The sequence below is a fragment of the Delphinus delphis genome, chromosome 1, assembly GCF_949987515.2.
Source record: "Delphinus delphis chromosome 1, mDelDel1.2, whole genome shotgun sequence".
NCBI classification, from domain to species: Eukaryota; Metazoa; Chordata; class Mammalia; order Artiodactyla; family Delphinidae; genus Delphinus; species Delphinus delphis.
This window is the reverse complement of record NC_082683.1, coordinates 163,015,810-163,036,423: the sequence shown is the minus strand read 5'-3', so window position 1 is coordinate 163,036,423 and position 20,614 is coordinate 163,015,810. Positions and strand designations below refer to the sequence as shown.

Here is a 20,614-nt window from a genome sequence, read left to right as displayed (position 1 = left end):
AGACAAAACCCAAAAAATTCTTCATGGAAATAACCAGTTAATTATTTCAGCCCCTGGAGTATCTGGCTGCTACTTTAGAAGACAGGGTGCATAAGGCTGTTTTGAACATTGTCGGATCCTAGAGATTTGTGTCCTTATCTACTGAAAGAATGAATTGTTCAATATCTTCAACTCTTGCAAATACTTTAAATCTGGGAACAAATTTTTAGTAAAATATTTTGTTCAGATCAGTTAGCTCCCTGGAGTACTCGGTGGGGTAACTGAGTGGCTGTCTGTAATTTAATAATAAAGCTTACAGCATTTCAGCATTAACACATCTGTTATTTATTGAGTACCTGTTATGTGCACAGCACTGTACTGTGTCCTGTGGGGACTAAAATGAAGTATAATACATGGTGTCTTCTCTCAAGAATCTTATTATTTCAGAAGGTAAGACATATCCAGACTCAAATTATCGTAGGCAAGAGAAATAGTTTAAAGGAGTGTCCATTTAAATGTCAAATGAGTAGCAGAGAGAATCTTAAGGAAGATAAAATCATCGTTGGCTGGTCTGATTGAGACTTCACAAGAGGTGAGAATTGATCTGAGCCTTGTTAGTTGGCTAAAGGGAAGCAGAGAGAGAAGGAAGAATGCACCAGCTAAGGAAAATATTCTGAGTATTTAAATGTATAAGGAGAAAATTAGCAAGATGGGTTTTAGGGTGTGGATGGATCCATCTGGTCCTTTTAGAAAAGCTTCAGGAGATAGGGTTTTAAAAAAGTAGGTTATTAGTTTAAAATAGTGATTTTTGTGCCCATGTTACATTCTATTATTACTAAAACAGAATAGTTCCAAAGCCTTCCTACACCATGTCAGAAGTTCTTCCTGATCATCACATGTGATGTAACCCACTTTTTGATGGTGTCCCTGTTGTTTGGCTAATGTTGAAGCCTTTGCATATAACTAAGTGCAGAGAGGATCTGCGAACATGATAGGTCTGTACTTCTAACTCAGATGTTTTATGTTTGCTTGTGTGAAATGATTCTACTCTAATTTTACTATTTATATTTTCTTACTAGGTCCTAAAAATGCTTTATAATATTTTAAGTCCAAGTTTATGCCATTAAATGCCCATCTCCATTTGCTTGCATTCCACATATTGCCACATGAACATGAGAATCAGAATTCAAACTCATTTATAGTTAAGACAAGGTGTCTGATTAATCCATTAGATCAAATAGATTGCAAAGAAGAAATTATCAGAAGTGATTTTATAAAGGATATTTCTGTTTTTGAGTAAGTTTAATTAATGAAGTATTACTGGTAGTGAGGCATTTTAAGTGATTGACCATTTTAAACTATTTCTCCACAGTTCCAGGACCTTCTGCAGCCCTGACAACAATGCAACTCTTCTCTAAGCAAAACCCTTCAAGACAAGAGGTTACCAAACTCCAGCAGCAGGTTAAGACAAATGGTGCTGGGGTGACTGTTCTCAGGCGTGAAATTTCTGAGCTTCGCACCAAAGTGCAAGAACAGCAGAAACAGCTTCAAGACCAGGACCAGAAACTGCTAGAGCAGACCCAGATCATAGGTGAACAGAACGCACGGTTGGCAGAGCTGGAACGCAAACTGCGAGAAGTAATGGAAAGTGCAGTAGGAGACTCCTCAGGGTCTGGGCAGAATGAAGAGTCTCCTCGGAAACGCAAAAAGGCCGCAGAAGCCATAGACTCTCTTAGGAAATCTAAACGTCTCCGGAATAGAAAGTAAACCAGAATGTGCTTCTAGCTCCAGAGGAAGCCCTGACTTCGTAGCTTGAGCAGTTCTGCATATCAGGACACTGTGAGCAACATGGTGTCCCTTAGCTCTAGGCTTTCAGAACACAACGTAAACTTGAACTCTCATGGTTGGGACAGTCTTTTCCCGCTTCTCCTCGTTGAACTGATGCGCAGAATCCTTTTATTTTGCAATAGATTTGTACTAACCAGACCTATCCTATCATGTTTTGAGAAGTTAACTTTATTTCTGTGCAGATAATGTTTAAAGCAAGTTTATCTGTTTCTGCATATATGCACATTACATAAGGATCTTAAACCAGTCTTGACAGACTAGAAGTTAAGTTTAATACATAAAATGTCCTGTTCACTTGAAAGAAAAGACCTACTTTTTAAATGGACAGTATCTTGTTTTTAAAAAAAAAGTTGACTTTTTGTTATAAGTGACCTTTGTCTGGAATGTCTGAAAAGTAGTAAATGCTTTTTGGTATTGAAGTAATGGGTAACTAAAACGGACTTCCATAGTATTGGCTGTAGGAGGGGCCTCTACAGTATTGACTATATATTTTTATAAACTACTGGCAAGGGACTTACCCAGTTGTTATATACATGTTTTCGGTTCACTTTTGGGGCCATGTCCTACATTTGCATGGATGGATGCATGCATTGCCTAGTCAACTCACTTAAAAAGCTCTTGCACTGGTATTGATCTTGAACCTCTACACTTCTCCACTTTTTAGAGCAGCGTCTTAGTTCATTTAAGCGCTTAACATCTTCCACCACAACAGCTTGCCTCTGGGGGCGGGGTGGTATTTGTATGTCCATTTGTCCTCCAGTTTTACAAGAATGAGAGAGTATTAGAGCCCATTGCTTTATCTATTCTCTGCAGGGTTCAGGTACACTGGCTAAGGCAGAACCCCAATTCTTTACATTGATGTCAGACTTCTGGCAACTAGTACTCTTCCTTACTCACCGCTGTGTGTGCTCATTGATCAAATGTGGTCATGACCAGTGGTGTGAGTAGGAAACCCAACCTGTGGGATGCAGTTTTGCCATTGAAAGAAAGTTCACTGAAGAAAATTATACTATGAAAAGGCATTTTGATCATTTCATTTCTGGGGAATGACCCGAGGGAAGCTTTTTAATATTAATTTCAAGCTTTCCTTATCCTGCAACTTTAAACAAAAGCTTTAATTTCGTTTGCACTCCTGTTTTGAGCTTGTAACTGGAAAAGCATGTCTTGCACTGTTCAACCTTCTAAGTGGTCACTTTAACAACCTCCAAATTGTGTACAGTGGTTATTTTCCCCACTTGTTTATTTTTGAAACAGTCAACCATTACTGTCCTAGTTTTATTTTAATGTACTAAATTATGTAGTCATTATTTGCCTGTTAAGTTCTTTTAAACAACTGTTGCCTTGGGCTTCAGTTATTTAAGGTAAACTTAGGTGTAGTATAGAATACTATCCCTTTCCAGGTGGGAGTTTGACACCTGTATAAAACCTAAGGTTTTGGTAAGTACCTTAGTTGAATAAAAGCACAAGGTCACTACCTTTTTTTATCTGTCCAACATGACTTGGTTATGCATCCTTGAGATTAACCTCACCAAATGAAACGTTTTCTTATCAATTTTTAACATTGTCCTTACATAATATTGTCCTTAGATTTTGATCAATTCTTTGTCTAACTTTGAAACTCCATTTACAATGTAGTATGTTTTCAATGAAAAACCATAAAATAACATCCAAGTGTTTTCATGGTTTGTTGGGAAGGTAATTTTAAAATAAACAATTTCCAAAAAACATTTGTCAGCCAAGGTCATCCATAAAAGTCCCTGTCTGGAACTCATTTTCTCAGCAGGTCTCATTTGTTTAATCATAGGATTTAGCCATATTGTCACAACTTCGGAGGAGGCCTACTGGAATACTCATGGCCTTTCATAGTCTGCTTTCATGTCAATAGGAAGACTTAAGTAACAGAGTACATGTTTACAGGCTTACAAAGGGATATAACCTCAGATGATCTTTTTAATAGTTGTTAATGAATTATTTAAAGTTCCCTGGGTCTCTTTTTAAACTACATCTGGACACCCTAAATGTCTACAGTCTCAGTTAACATGAGTATTTGGCTTCCATAATAAGCACTCACTATTAAAAGATAGATTTTCTGTTTCAAAATCCAAATTTCTACAGTATACACTTGTAGTCATCTGCCCATAAGGTTAATGAGTTGCACTTGTTAATGCATGAATGTGGCATAACAGTAGGAGATAAAGCACTACAGTTTAAGTCTTAAATCTTAACTAGCTAAAACAAGTTAGGATGTTGCCTTGGCCCATTTGATAGCTGTTATACTTGCCTTTGGGTAGTATAATGGTATTTAAGTTTCAACAAATCACAAAATATTTCCTTCACCTAAAACTGCCATATGTTACAGGAAAATTGTAAATTAGCCTCCCAAGAGAGAAACCATCCTGCCCTGGGTTATAGGTCGGTAATTTAAATGCTGTATGTTAATATTGTGTTGTCCTAGAACAACATTTTATAAAGTATTCCTGTCATCTTCCTTGGCTGTCTTTCAGAGGAGACTTCTCTAATAAGTTGTCCCACTTACGAATTGATTATGGTGCAATACTACAAACAGGTACCACGTGGAAGGGCCTATGGAAGAAATGGAGAGGACTGCCTCCTCGCCCCCAACATGATTCTCAGCTTATCTCCCATGTGGACTTGGCTTGGTTTTCACATATTCTGAATTATGTATTATTTTAGAACATGAGGATATAGAACCTGGTTTTTGTTTGTTTGTTTGTTTTGAGCTCCTCTTGATGTACAGAGCCTGGAAATAATGGGGCAAACACAAATGTAATCAGAGTAATCATACTGTTTTAAAAACCTGGGGTGCCATCAGGTCTAAAGCCACTGGCTTTGGAAGCAACTTTTTTTTGTAAAACGTGTTTTTGGAGTACTGAACTTTACAGGGGCTTGCCTTAATCTCTATTTAGTAGTTTCAAATGTAGGCGCTATTATTCTACTTGTTAAAGTGTTAAAATATTCTATGTAGCCCCTAAGGTGGGTAGAACAGAGTATAAGTAATGCCTAAATAAATAAGCTAAAAGGTGTCACTACAGCTGGATTTTTGAGCGAAAATGGACATATGAACATAGGCTATGTGTAATAAAAATAATGGCACCTTAAGATTGCACTATTTTATGCATTATTTTATATGCCATTTCATAGCCTGCACTTTAATCTCCAAAGAAACAATGTATGATGTCCCAGTTCCTTATTACTAACAAACTTTTTCCTAAGACAGGGCACTAATTCTATTTTACTATACTGAAGTAGTTTCTTGGAGGTAGATTCCTCTTTTGAGTTCTCTATTTCCTTAGCCATAATATTTTCTAGGATCTAGGAACTCCCTATCTTGTCTATTTCCAACAGTATATAATTTTAATTTAATGTAATGTAAAATCTCATACTTGGTGATCAGCACATTCTTATATCCTGCTCTAGAAAATGAGTACCCATTTTTTAACACTTACCAAACCTTCTAAAAATAATGATATGCTGTAAGTAAGATTTGAAGCCAGGGATAAAGGCATTCTCAAAGGAAATGCCATGTATGATGCAGTCTCTTGGAAATGGCTGTTTCTAGTGTAAAATACAATTTGATGGGCTATTCAATGATTTGACTTGGGATCGGAATTCCTTTAACTAGTCCTCAAAAAGTTAATGAGTAAAGAACTACTTTAAAATAACAAACTTCTATAGCCTGCCATCTGAGGTGAATTATTTTCAAGAATTCCTATATAATCTACAAAATGAAATTAGCAATTAGTTGACTGCTGCCTACCATGATTTTATTTTTAATAGCAATACATTTATATTTGTGGTAAACACTATAGGCTTAGGTAATGGCCTTTTCCAGCTTCCTAAGAATCTTTGTTAAATTTCTGAAATTGAAACATTAAATTGAAATTTTTCCTGTTGTGTCTGAAGAGAACCATGGGATTTAGAAGCATATTGGTAATCTATTAGGTCCATTGCCAAAGTATACATCAAAGCTATACCAAAAGTTTAGACGTGTTTAAAATTACTTTATGTGGTACCATGTCTGTTTACTTACGGTCATGAGCAACAATAAATTACAATAGTTTACCTTCTGGAATTTTAATTGTTATAACCTAATTCAATTACTGGAAAGTGAAAAACACCTCCCGGGCACACGACAGGGTACATAAATAAATGTGTTTTTACCAGTGTTACTTGTTTTCTTTGTATTTCATGCACAAAGATTATGGAGCTCTTCGTCTAACAAATGCCATGCTAATAGCTACCACCTCTTAAAGCAGTATATTGTTTTAGTTTAATCCTCATAGCCACTTTATAAAGTAGGTTTTACTCTCTATAAGGAAGTTAAACTCAGGTTAAGCAACATATCCAGAATGTTATACAAGGAAGTGCCTAAGTGGGATTTGAACCCAGACCTACCTGCCTCCAAAGCTTATGTATTTCTGCTACACTCTACTACATTCTAAAACAGCTGGGACCTATGAGACTCTAGATTACATTAATTCTTTAAACTCAATAAATATACAGAAGAACATTTCATACATCTACCAGAAGCAGTCTATGCCAAACATCACTAATGTTAAGAGTAACATACAGAGCTTAAAATCATGAAGACAAGGCTTGAAGGAGGCAACTTTTGTCCTAAAGTTCTTTGACAATGGATTTACACTAGGCATACAGGTAAAAGAAAATATTTTTAAGGCTTCTAAGAACGTGTAGTCTTAAATAGGCAGTCCTGGCAAGAGATGTAGCTGGAGGCCACTAGCGCATGTCCGTAGTTGCCTTACTATAATGTTGGCTACCAGTCAATACAAAAGTAGTGACCACCAATTCTCTTGTCCTGCCGGGGAAGAATACTCGTTCTCTTCTAGTTCTCTTTTCAAAATTCCTTCCAGCTCCAAGACTATTCAAAATTTCAATGCAATAAAATCATACAAATCAATTTCATCTCTGTTTCATAAAGATGTAACTGATAGGGAATTACTGGAAATGAAATTTTCTGAGGAAGAACACACTCTTCTTTGATAAATACTTTACCCACTCACTTTGTTTCCAACTTAGAAAAGAGATCACAGATGAATTTATGCTGAAAGATGAGGGTGACAGCCGTGGTATCAGTTATCCCAACACCATCACTGCATTCTAGTCATCAAGATAGCACAGAAACATAGGGACTTCCCTGGTGGCTCAGTGGTTAAGAATCCGCTTGCCAATGCAGGGGACACGGGTTCGATCCCTGGTCCGGGAAGATGCCACATGTTGCGGAGCAACTAAGCCCGTGTGCCACAACTACTGAGCCTGGGCTCTAGAGCCCGCGAGCCACAACTACTGAAGCCCGGGCCCCATGCTCCACAACAAGAGAATCCACCGCAATGAGAAGCTCACGCTCCGTAACAAAGAGTAGCCCCTGCTCGCCACAACTAGAGAAAGCCCGCACACAGCAACGAAGACCCAACGCAGCCAAAAATAAATAAATATTTTTTAAAATTAAAAAAAAAAGATATCACAGAAACCTAGAAAAATAAAAACAGCTGCTGTACCTCCCAGTCTTCAGAGGGTACATCAGGGTGGAGATCTTTATCCCTATCTCCTTCAGGTAGTTCAGTTGCTATGCAAAAAACACATTGTTGGGAAACCAAGAATCTTTACCAATACTGTTGCTTTAAAAATAAAAGGATATCTCTTTATTTATGAACTCCTCATGTTAATTCCTGAAACAATTCTTACAGGCTCCATTAAAGATTATTTTTCTCATCCAGAAAATGTGTTTCAACTTGCTTATATTCCTCAGGTTTTGGTGAGTCATTTCCTGAAAGCAAAATTATAGGAAATCGTGAGGAGAAAAACACAGTGGCGGATGTTTGAGCACAAAGTACAAATTATGACTGGAAAGGAAATACAAATCAAGGATGAAATTCCCAAAATTCATTAAATTTTGTTCATAGAAATACATTCAACCAAAGAGCTTTCTCAACTTTTATGTTTTCTTTAAATTTTTTTCCCCTGGGATCTTTAGATTGAACAAAAGTCAGTTTCTACCTAGAATCTGAAGCAGCAATGCAAATAATTGGCTCCGGGAATGCAAAACCTATGGCGTGCTTTCTCTCTTAGGACACAGGGAAAACCCCTGTCTTCTCAGGGCTAAGCAGAAGATGGGGAGGGGGAAGCAGAAGCAGGGGACCTAAAATGCTTGTTCTTCCTTCGAAGGGTTGCAGCAAACTTACAAGAAAGTGCCTTAGCTCTCTAGATAACCAGTTTCTATAACCCTAGGTGCTGCCATAGTAGCTGCTTTCCATTCCCAAAGCAAAGGCAGCTTGTGCCTTCCTTGTAAGAGGACAATGAAGGAATGAATGTCAAGGGGTTAACAGTGCTCAGCACATAGTAAGCAAGTAATAAGTAATAAACTGTGGTAAATATATATAGGGAGATAGATATGACTAAGGAAATAGAGATACAGAAGATATATTGCATTGGCTGCATGTATTTCCTTCAATCCTTGCTTTAAGCATATTTAAATTTTTTTTTTTAAGCACGGAAAACAATTAGCTATTACAGGCTTTCTAGCCTCCTGGGGAAATTTATTTTCAATATTTTAAAACTTTTATTTTCAATATTTTTAATATTTCACAGGACTTTTTACACTGCCCGGCAGTGCTTCCTTGAGAGCCACAGGAGAGAAACCACTTTTTTTTTTTTAATATTTATTTATTTACTTTTATTTTTGGCTGCGTCAAGTCTTAGTTGCAGCACGCAGGATCTTTTGTTGCAGTGCACAGACTCTTTGTTGTGGCACGTGGGCTTCTCTCTAGTTGTGGCGCACAGGCTTCAGAGGGTGCAGGCTCAGGAGTTGCAGCACATGGGCTCTCCAGTTGTGGCACGCGGGCTTAGATGCCCCATGGCATGTGGGATCTTAGTTCCCCGTCAAGGGATCAAACTCCGCATTGGAAGGCGGATTCTTAACCACCAGACCACCAGGGAAGTCCCAAGAAACCAGTCTTGAAATGCTCATCCTTCTCCACCTTGGGCTGAGGGCTCTGATAAGGAAGCAGGACCTCGACCTGAACCTGGTAGAATAAAGAGAGGAGCCTCTTCAGAACTCCACTCCCTTCACCTTAAGACACAACCAAGTAAGAGTCAAGCATATGTGCAATGGAACCAGAATTGAGTGCCTACTCCCAGCTCTACCAATTATGAGCTATGTAATACCAGCTTGGGTGGTTAATACTTTGAGGCTCAGTTTCATCATCTGTAGAATACTTCCTACCTCAGAGAGTTGATACAAAAGCCCAAAGGATTCAGGGAGGGTGGTGGAGTAGGAAGAACCAGGAATCTGTCTCCCCACTTAGACAACAATTACACTGGCAGGATCTGTCTGATGTAATTATTCTGGAACTCTGGGGTCTATTGAAGACTTGCACTTCCAAGGAAAGACTTGTGGTTAATTTGGGTCAACTTCAGGTCTTAGCACAGGAGCAACCAGCCACCCATCCCCAACCCATGATGGGCTAAAAGGACCCTGTCCCCCAAATATTTGGGATCTGTGTTCTGATCACTGATCACTGCTTCTGATCACAGAGGTGCAGACAAAGATTGCAGGAAGCCACTGTTGTAGCTCCCTCCATTGTTGCGAACCTCTCTCCCACCAGCTCTCCCACCGCCTCCTAGGAGATTTAAAGAGCCAGCACCCTTTCCACCACCACCCCTTCATCTTTCTCTTTCTTAATGTCTGGGAGCCAGACATTAAAGACGAAGACATTCAACAACCACTTTATGTACTGGGAAAATTAGAAAGTGACCAGGTATGCGGAAGGAAAGTCTCAAATAAAGACCTGAGAGGACATTAAGTTTATACCTCAGGCAGACCCTCAGCACAGAGACAGCCTACAACAATCAAAATAAATAAATATACAAAAACAATTACCAAAATCCAGCAAATCCTGGGCATGCAGGAGAACATGATTCCCAGAGTTACCACATTAGTAGATTCAAATATCTAGTTTTCAATAACAACAACAACAAAATCACAAGGCATACAAAGAAACAGAAAAGGATGGCCCATTAAAGGGGAAAATATAAATCAACAGAAACTGTCCCTTAAAAAGGACTAATGGCAGATATACTAGACAGATTTTAAGATAACTTTTTAAAAGATGCTCAAAGAACTAAAGGGAGATATGGAGAAAGTGAAGAAAATGATGTATGAACAAAATGGAAATATCAATAAAGAGACAGAAAACCTAAAAAGAAAAAGAAATTTTGGACCTGAAGAGTAAATAACTAAATGAAAAAATTTACTAGAAGGCAGATTTGAGCAGGCAGAAGAAAGAATTAGGAAACAGAAATAGGACAAGGAAATTAAGTCTGAGGAACAGAAAGAAAAAGATTGAAGAAATGAACAGAAACTAAAGGATCTGTGGGACACCAACAATAGGCCAAAAAACACATTGTGGGAGTCCCAGAAGGAGAAGAGAGAAAAGAGCAAAGAGAATATTTGAAGAAATTATGGTTGCAAACTTCATACATTTTATGAAAGACGTGAATATAAACATCCAAGAAGCTCAATAAACTCCAAGTAAGATGTACTTAAATAGACCCACGCTGAGACACATATAATCAAACTTTCAAAAACCAAACACAAAGAGAGAATGTTGAAATCATACAAGGGAGAAGTAAATCATTACATACATATCCTCAATAAGATTATAAGCAGATTTCTCATCAGAAACTTTGGAGGCCAGAAGGCAGTGGGTCAATGTATTCAAAGTGCTAAGAGAAAACACTGTCAACCAAGAATCCTATATCTGGCAAAACTGTCCTTCAAAAGTGAGAGAGAAATTAAGACACTACCAGATTAAAAAAAAAAAAAAAGAAAAGCTGAGGGGTTCTGTTTCCACTAGATCTGCCCTGCAAGAAATGCTCAAGGGAGTCTTGCAAGATTAAATGAAAGGACACTAGACATTAACTCTAAGCTATATGCAGAAATAAATATCTCGATAAAATTAAATACATCTGCAATTATAAAAGCTAGTGCTACTGTAACACTGATTTGTAAGTGCACAGTTTTCCACATAAGTGACAAGATTAATACATTAAGAAAAAAATCACTAGTCTATCACAGACTTTGAAAACAAACTTATGGTTACCAAAGGGGAAAGGTGGTGGGGGGGATAAATTAAGAGTTACGGATTAATGTATACACACTACCATATATAAAATAATCAACAAGGACCTACCATACAGCACAGGGAACTCTACTCAATATTTTGTAATAACCTATATGGGAAAGATTCTGGAAAAGAATGGATACATGTATGTGTATAACCAAATCACTTTGCTGTACACTTGAAACTACCATGACATTGTAAATCAATCATACCCCAATATAAAATAAAAATTAAATTTAAAAAATCACTAGTTTAAAAGCTAGTATTATTGTAAGTTTGGTTTATAATTCAAAATCTTGTTTTCCACATAATTTAAGAAACTAATGCATTTAAAAAAATTATTAGTTTATGTTTGGGGGCACACACTGTAAATATAAAGAGGTAATTCTGTGACATCAACAATTGACAGGTGAAGGGATGGAGCTGTGAAGGAGCAGAAATTTTGTATGTTATTGAAGTTAGGCAGGCATAAATTCAACTTAGAGTGTTATAAATTTAGGATGTTAAATTTAATCATGGTAAACACCAAAAAAACCCTACAGAATATACACAAAAGTAAATGAGAAAGGAATTAACATTTCACTACAAAAAAACTGACTAAACACAAAAGAAAAAGTGTGAGGAAAACAGGTAGAAAAATGACAAAAGTAAATCCCTCCTTATCTGTAATTATTTTACATGTAAATGGGTTAAACTCTGTAATCAAAAGACAGAGATTTGAAGAATGGATTAAAACACATGATCCAATTATCTACTGTCTATAAGACATTTCTGATGCAAAGACACAAATAGGTTGAAATTCAAAGGGTGCAAGAGTATATTCCATGCAAATAGTAACCAAAAGAGAGCAGGGGTGGCTATTCTAATATCAGACAAAATAGCCTTAAAATCAAAAAAGTTTACAATAGATAAAGGACATTATAAATTAGCAAAGGTTTCAATACAGTAAGAAGGTATAACAATTATAAACATTTACACACCTAGTGACAGACCCTTAAAATATATGAAGCAAAAGCTGAGATAATTGAAAGGAGAAACAGATATGTGAAAATTAATAAAGGGAAACCTTATTTTAAATGGAGTCAGGAAGCCCTGAAGGGAAGCTCTCATGAACATACCATTTGTCACAGCTTACTTTACACTCTTGGACAGGAAGAAGTTTACTACGACATCAGAAGGAAGATTTTCTCCTTGCTCAGCAACAACTCTGCCAATGAGAAACCACCACTCCCTGAACTTTCCTGCAGTGGACTTTTGTTCAAAACAACCCTCCCATGGGGACTTCCCTGGCAGTCCAGTGGTTAAGACTCCACCCTTCCACTGCAGGGGGCACAAGTTCAATCCCTGATCAGGGAACTAAGATCCCCACATGCCACGTGGCGTGCCCAGAAAAATAAAATTAAAAATAAAAAGTAAAACCCTCCCAACTCCCCGCTTTCCTCGGCTTCTCTTCTTTGTTCTCTGGTTGCCTATGGTTCACCATAGTTTGCATGTCCCCAGTTGCAATCCCTCTGCTATTCCTGAATAAACTTGATTCTACTGGCTAAAAAGCTTGCCTTTTTGTTTTAAAGGTTGACAAATTGTTCCACAGGAATAGTTGGAGACAACAATACTGCACTTACAATAGTGGATAGAACAGCCAGACAGAAGGTAAGCAAAGAAATAGAGGACTTAAACAACACAAAAGACCAACTGGATCTAACAGACTTATACAAAACACTCTATCCACCAATAACAGAATACACATTCTGCTCAATACACATCATTCTCAAGTCTTTTCCAGGACAGACCATATTTGAGGCCACAAATTAAGTCTCAAAAGATTTTAAAACATAGATTACACAAAGTATTTTCTTCCACCACAATAGGATGAAGTTAAAAATCAATAACAGAAGGAAAGTAGAAAATTCAAAAATTATGGAAATTAAACAACATACTCTAAAACAACCAATGGATTAAAGAAGAAATCACAAGAGAAATTAGAAAATACTTAGAGACTAATAAAAATGAAAACAAAACATACCAAAACTATGGGAAACAATGAAAGTGGTACTAAGGGGGAAATTTATAGCTTGCATTAAAAATCAAGAAAGATCTCAAATCAACAACTTAACTTTACAATTTAAGGAATTAGAAAAAGAAGAATTAAACCCAAATCTACCAGAAGGAAGGAAATAAAGATTAGAGATAAATGAAATAGAGAGTAGAAAAACAATAGAGAAAATCAATGAAAAAAAAAAGTTGGGGGCTTCCCTGGTGGTGCAGTGGTTGAGAGTCCGCCTGCCGATGCAGGGGACACAGGTTCGTGCCCCGGTCCGGGAAGCTCCCACGTGCCGCGGAGCGGCTGGGCCCATGAGCCATGGCCGCTGAGCCTGTGCATCTGGAGCCTGTGCTCCACAATGGGAGATGCCACAACAGTGAGAGGCCCGCGTACCACAAAAAAAAAAAAAAAAAAAAAAAAGTTGGTACTTCAAAAAGGTCAGTAATATTTAAAAATATTTAGTCAGAGAGATGAAGGAAAAAAGAGAGAAGAATTAAATTACTAAATCAGAAATGAAAGTAGAGACATTACTACAAATCTACAGAAATAAAGAGGATTATTTATAAGAGAGTACTATGAGCAATCATGTGCCAACAAATTGGATAACTTAGATGAAACAAACAAATTCCTAGAAACACAAAAGTTACCAAGACTAAATCACACACAAAAAAATAGAAAATGTGAATAGACCTATAACTAGTAAGGAGATTGAATTAGCAATTAAAAATCTCCCAAAAAGAAAGGCCCTAGGTGTAATAGCTTCACCAGTGAATTATACCAACATTTAAAGAAGAGCTATTACCAATTCTTGTCAAACTTTTGAAAAAAAATTGAAGAGGAGGGAGCATTCCTCATTTCATTCTATGAGGCCAGAATTACCCTGATACCAAAGCCAGTTAAAGACTTAAGAAGAAAAGAAAACTACAGCCCAATATTCCTTATAAACATTGACGCAAAAATCCTCAACAAAATACTAGCAAACTGAATTCAGCAGCATATTAAATGCTTATACACCATGACCAAGTGGGATTTATTCCTGGAATGCAAGGATGGTTCAATAATACACCACATTAACAGAATGAAGGGGAAAGTAACACATAATAATCTCACCTGACACAGAAAAAGCATTTGACAAAATTCAACACCCTTTCATGATAAAACACTCAACAAACTCGAAATAGAAGGAAACTACCTCATCATAATAAAAGTCACATACCAAAAATTCACAGCAAACATCATATTCAATGGTGAAAGAACGAAAACTTTCCATCTAAGATCAGGAAGAAGGCAAGGAACAAGAATTTCACCACTTCTACTCAACATAGTGCTGGAGGTCCTAGCTGGAGAAATTAGGCTAGAAAAAAGAAATAAAAGGCATCAAAATTGGAAAGGTAAAAGGAAAATTATCTCTGTTCATGTATGATATGATCTTACATATAGGAAACCATAAGATCACACACACACACACACACAAACTGTTAGAACTAATAAACAAATTTAGCAAAGTAGCAGGATTCAAAGTCAACACATAAAAATCAGTTGCATTTCTATACACTAACAATGAACTATCTGAAAAGGAAATTAAGAAAACAATTCCACTTATAATAGTGACAAAGTGAATAAAATACTTAGGGATTAACTTAATTAACCAAGGAGGTGAAAGACTTGTACAGTGAAAACTACAAAATACTGATGAAAAAAGTAAAGAAGATGTAAATATTGGAACTCATTCTGAGTTCACGGGCTGGAAGACTTCACAGTGTTACCATGTCAATACTACCAAAAGCGATCTACATATTTAATGCAACCCCTATCAAAATTCCAATGACATTTTTTGCAAAAATAGAAAAACCCATCCTAAAATTCACATGGATTTTCAAGAGACCCCAAATAGCTAAAAACAATCTTGAAAAAGAAGAACAAAGCTGGAGGACTCACACTTCTGATTTCAAATCTTACTACAAAGTTACAGTAATCAAAACAGTGTGGTACTGGCATAAAGACAGACATATAGATAATGGAATGGAACAGAGAATCCAAAAATAAACACTTGCATATAAAATCAATGATTTTTGACAAAAGTGCAAAAACCATTCAAGGGCTTTTCAACAAATGATGCTAGGAAAGCTGTATATCCACATGCAAAAGAACAAAATTGGATTCTTCCCTAATACCATATACAAAAAGTCACTCAAAATGAATCCATGACCTTAATGTCAGACCTGAAACTCTTAGAAGAAATTGAGACAAAACTTCATGACATTGGACTTGGCAATGATTTCTTGGATGTGACACCAAAGGCACAGGTCATAAAAGAAAAAGTGGATAAATGGGACTTCGTGAAAATTTTTAAATTTTGTGGATCAAAAGACACTATCAACAGAGTATAATGGCAACCCACAGAATGGAAGAAAATATTTGCAAATCATGTATCTGATAAAGTGTTAATATCCAGAACATACAAAGAATTCCTAAAAATCAAACAAACCAAAAAAAAAACGAACTACCCTATTCAAAAATGGACAAAGGACTTGAATAGACATTTCTCCAAAGAAGATGAATAAATGGCCAAGAAGCACATGAAATGATGCTCAACATCACTAATCATTAGAGAAATGCAGATCAAAGCTACAATGAGACACCACCTCACCACACACCTCACATTAGGACGGCTAGTATATAATTTTTAAAACATTTCTAATACAGAAAACAGCAAGTATTGACAAGGATGTGGAGAAACTGAAACTGTGCATTGTTGGTGGGAATGTAAAATGGTACAGCTGCTGTAGAGAACAATATGGTGGTTCCCCAAAAAGTTAAAAGTAGAATTACCATTTGATTCAGCAATTCCACTTCCAGGTGAATACCCAATAGAAATGAAAGCAAGGTCTCAAAGAGATATTTGCATACCTCTGTTCATAGCAGCAGTATACATAATAGCTAAAATGTGGAAGCAACCCAAGTGTCCACTGATGGATGAATGCATAAGCAAAGTGTGTTATATACATATAATGGAATATTATTAGCCTTAAAAAGGAAGGACATTCTGACACATGCTACAACGTGGATGACCTTTGGGCACATGATGCTAAGTGAAATAAGCTAGTCATAAAAAAACCAAAAACTGTATGATTCCACTTTGTTGAGGTACTTAAAATAGTCAAAGTTATAGAGACAAAAAGTGGAATGGTGGTTGTGAGGGGATGGGGAAGAGGGAACTTGAAGCTATGGTTTAACAGGTACAGAGTTTCTGGTTTACAAGTTGTAAATGGATCTGAAGGTAGATGATGGTGATGGTTGTACAACACTATTTATGTATTTAATAACACTGAATTGTACAGTTGAAAATGTTAAGATGGTACATTTCATGTTATGTGTGTTTTACCACAATTAAAAAATTGAAAAAAATATTCTTTATATACAAATATGGAAAGATCTACAAGACTGATTTTTAAGGAAAAAACAATGTGCTGACAAGTATTATAGTGTAACAACTTTTGTGTAAAAAATAAAAAAGGAGGAAATAACATACTGCGATCTAATTTCATGTATATGCATAAAGAAACTCTAAAGAAATAGCGAAGGAGTTAACAGGGGTTACATATTGGCATTGAGCAACTTTGCAATGGGGAACAGGAATCCACGCGAGAGTATCCCTAGATACTTGTTTGTATATTTTTCTATTTTTGAACCAAGGAAATGTATCACCAATTCAAAAATTAAATTAACAAAACTTTAAATCTTATAAGCTATGTTTCTTTTTTTGAAAATAGTATACCTATGCTATAACTGAATTTTGGAACATATGACATCAATGATGATGAAAGGGAAGTAGGTAGAGGGAAAATAAAGCACTTTAAAGAACTGATGATTGTCCGCCTGCCAATGCAGAGGACACGGGTTCGTGCCCTGGTCTGGGAGGATCCCACATGCCGCGGAGTGGCTGGGCCCGTGAGCCATGGCCGCTGAGCCTGCGCGTCCGGAGCCTGTGCCCCGCAACGGGAGAGGCCACAACAGTGAGAGGCCCGCATACCGCAAAAAAAAAAAAAAAAAAAAAAAAAAGAACTGATGATTGCATTAGCCATCATTTTTAAAATTAACTTTATAGAGGAATACATTAAATGCGATGAAATGTATCCATTTTAAGTGTACAGTTCTTTAAGTTTTGACAAATGTATATACTCATGTAACCACCACCACAACTGAGATATAGAACTTTTCACCACAGCAAAATGTTTGCTTTGATCCTTCCTAGTTGATTCCCATCCCAACACCAGCCCCAGACAACCACTGATCTTATTTGTCTTTTCCAGAGTTTCATATAAAAAGAATCATATATGAGATAGTCTTTTGAGTGAGGTTTCCTTCACACAACATATATTTCTGAGATCTGTGCATGTCAATGCATGTGTCAGTAATTTGTTCCTTTTCATTGCTAAGTAGTATTCTACCTTATAAATATACCAGACTTGTTTATTCTGTCACCTAGTGACAGATATGTAGATTGTTTCTAGTTTTGAGCTATTATCAATAAATCTGCTATGAACAGTCACAGCTTGTATATGTAAATCTGCTATGAACAGTCACGGACAAGTCTTTGCATTAACATGTTTACATTTCTCTAGGGGAAATACCTAGGAGTGGAATGTCTGAGTCATATGGCAAGTGTATGTTTAACTTTATAAGAAGTGCCAAAATGTATCATTTTACATTCTCATCAGGAGTGTATGATCATTCCAGTTTTTGTTTTGTTTTGTTTTGTTTTGTTTTTTGAGGTACGCGGGCCTCTCACTGTTGTGGCCTCTCCCATTGCGGAGCACAGGCTCCAGATGCGCAGGCCCAGCGGCCATGGCCCACGGGCCCAGCCGCTCCGCGGCATGCGGGATCCTCCCGGACCAGGGCACGAACCCGTGTGCCCTGCATCAGCAGGCGGACTCTCAACCACTGTGCCACCAGGGAAGCCCGAGCACTCCAGTTTTTTTGCATCCTCATCAACGTTTAGTATTGCTAGTTAAAAAATTTTTTAGTCATTATAGTGGATGTGTGGTGGAATTTCGTTGTTATTTATTTATTTTTAAAAAAATAAGTTTATCTATTTATTTTTTGCTGCGCACAGGCTTTCTCTAGTTGCCGCGAGCGGGGGCTACTCTTCACTGTGGTATGAGGGCTTCTCACTGTGGTGGTTTCTCTTGTTGCGGAGCACAGGCTCCAGGTGCGCAAGCTTCAGTAGTTGTGGCATGCAGGCTCAGTAGTTGTGGCTCATAGGCTCTAGAGAGCAGGCTCAGTAGTTGTGGCGCATGGGCTTAGTTGCTCTGCGGCATGTAGGATCTTCCCAGACCAGGGCTTGAACCTGTGCCCCCTGCATTGGCAGGAGGATTGTTAACTGCTGCGCCACCAGGGAAGTCCCTCATTGTTATTTAAATTTGCATTTCTCTGAGGTCTAATGATAGTAAGCATCTTCTCAAGTGCTTATTAGACACGTGCTTCTTTAGCGAAACGTCTTTAAAAAACTTTTGCCCATTTTGGAGGATTGCTTGTCTTGTTATTGTTAAATAAGAGTTCTTTATGTATTCTGCTTACAGATCCTTTGTTGGATATATGCATTATGATGATTTTCTCTCAGTTAATGGCTTCCTTTATTTTCTTGACAGTATTTTTTTTTTTTTTTCTTGGTACGCGGGCCTCTCACTGTTGTGGCCTCTCCTGTTGCGGAGCACAGGCTCCGGAAGCTCAGGCTCAGCGGCCATGGCTCACGGGCCCAGCTGCTCCGCGGCATGTGGGATCTTCCCAGACTGGGGCACGAACCCGTGTCCCCTGCATCGGCAGGTGGACTCTCAACCACTGCACCACCAGGGAAGCCCTTGACAGTATTTTTAAAGAGCAGAAATATTTAATTTTGAGGAAGTTCATTTTATCAACTTTTTCTTCTATACTTTGTATTTTTTGCATCCTATCGAAGAAATCTTTACCTACCCTAATGTCACCAAGATGTTCTCTACTGATAATTTTAGGATTTTAAATTACATTGTTAAGGCCTAAACCCTATTTTGATTTAATTTTTTTGTGGATGATGTGAGATAAGAGTGGAGTTTTATGGTTTTTACATATAAATATCAGATTGTTCCAGCAACAATTGTTGGAAAAAAACTATCCTTTCCCCCTGTCGAATTACTTTGGCCCCTTTGTCAAAAGCCAGTGGGCTAGGTGACTTCCCTTGTGGTCCAGTGGATAAGACTCCACGCTCCCAATGCAGGGGGCCTGGGTTAGATCCCTGGTCAGGGAACTAGATTCCACATGCATGCCACGACTAAGGAGCCCGCCTGCCGCAACTAAGACCCGGTATAACCAAATAAATAAAGAAAGAAAAGCAAAAATGTTTTTTTTAAAAAAACAGTGGGCTATATATGGTCTCTACTCTGTTCAGTTGATCTATGTGTCTATATTTATACGCACACAACACTGTCTTGATTATAGTAGCTTTTTGGTATAATCTTAAAATTCAGTAATGTAAGTCTTCCAACTTTACCTTCTTTCAAAATGATTCTGATTATTCTAGATTCTTTGTAATTTCTTTTACGAATTTTAGAATTAATTTGACAGCTGATGGGATTCGGATTGGGGTTACATTGAATCTACAGATCAATTCTGGGGGGGTGATATTTTTAATAAGCTACCCCAAATATGGAAGCTTGGTATATTGAATATTTTAAGCTGAAGGAGTTTGAGAAAAATGGCTGAAGCAGGAAGGTCCCCCTAACCACCCCACTTCTCGCCTGACACAGTCATGAACCCCTCATGTGAGAGATGCCCTCCCTATACTCAGAGGAAAGGAGCGTCCTTATCTCTGAAGATAAAGGTATGCTGAGATGCTAACAGATAGGCCTTGCTAGGTTTCCTCCAGTTTTACCGCACGTACCATGTACCTTAACCTATCATACTCCTCCACACCTGTCCACCCTTCATCAAGCCTAGCATAAAAATACTCAGGTTTAACTATTTCTTCGGGTCTTCATTTCCTTATGAAGACTCCCACGTTATGTAAAACTTACATGAAATAAATTTGTATGCCTGTCTTTTGTTAATCTTTTTTCTGTTGGTTTAATTTTCAGACTCTAAGAGGATCAAGAAAAACTTTTTCTTCCCCTCCAGTTTCTGGTGCCCACACAGGAACTCCTACAGCTGGGAACACCTTGCTGAGTCTGGAAGCTGTAATAAAGAGATCTTGGACCTCTGACAAAACCCAACAGAGGTAAGAATTCTTACCTCATTAATCTCAGATCTCTACCTGTGGGGACCTGTCAAGTGAAGGTGGTAAGAGTCTTTCCCTTTCCAAATTCAGATTAGCAGGAGAGAAACATTTGAAACAATTAGTTCTCCGGATTATGACTCTGGTTAATATTTGGTTTGAGGGTACCCACTGGTTGTCAATCCTTTCCCTCCTAGGAAAGGATTGCTTTCCTGTTTGTTTCTCTTTCTGTGCCCTGAGAACTTGACTTGGTTTTCCCCATTAGGGCATGCAGGTTCTGCAGGTGCAGGGGCCAATTGTCAGATTAGGGGCCCCCAAAGTACAGAGGGGCAGAAATGT

General features: G+C 37.6%; 1 protein-coding gene and 1 long non-coding RNA gene across 3 annotated transcripts in view; one reads left to right on the top strand and one right to left on the bottom strand.

Annotated features, from left to right (window-relative positions):
* The window catches only part of FBXO28 (F-box protein 28), a 29,454-nt gene extending 23,441 nt beyond the window's left edge, over window positions 1–6,013 (top strand). The window contains exon 5 of the mRNA XM_059997855.1: window positions 1,352–6,013. Within this exon, the coding sequence (XP_059853838.1) occupies window positions 1,352–1,746 (395 nt within the window). The 3' untranslated portion in view covers window positions 1,747–6,013. The remainder of the gene's footprint in view (window positions 1–1,351) is intronic.
* A 1,115-nt stretch (window positions 6,014–7,128) lies between these two features.
* The window catches only part of LOC132414894 (uncharacterized), a 37,671-nt gene continuing 24,185 nt past the window's right edge, over window positions 7,129–20,614 (bottom strand). The window contains exons 3-4 of one of the 2 annotated variants that reach the window (XR_009517060.1): window positions 14,246–14,383; window positions 7,129–7,633 (exon numbers count right to left, since the gene is read on the bottom strand). This is a non-coding gene — a long non-coding RNA (uncharacterized lncRNA). The remainder of the gene's footprint in view (window positions 7,634–14,245; window positions 14,384–20,614) is intronic. The other variant, XR_009517059.1, reaches the window with a different exon arrangement.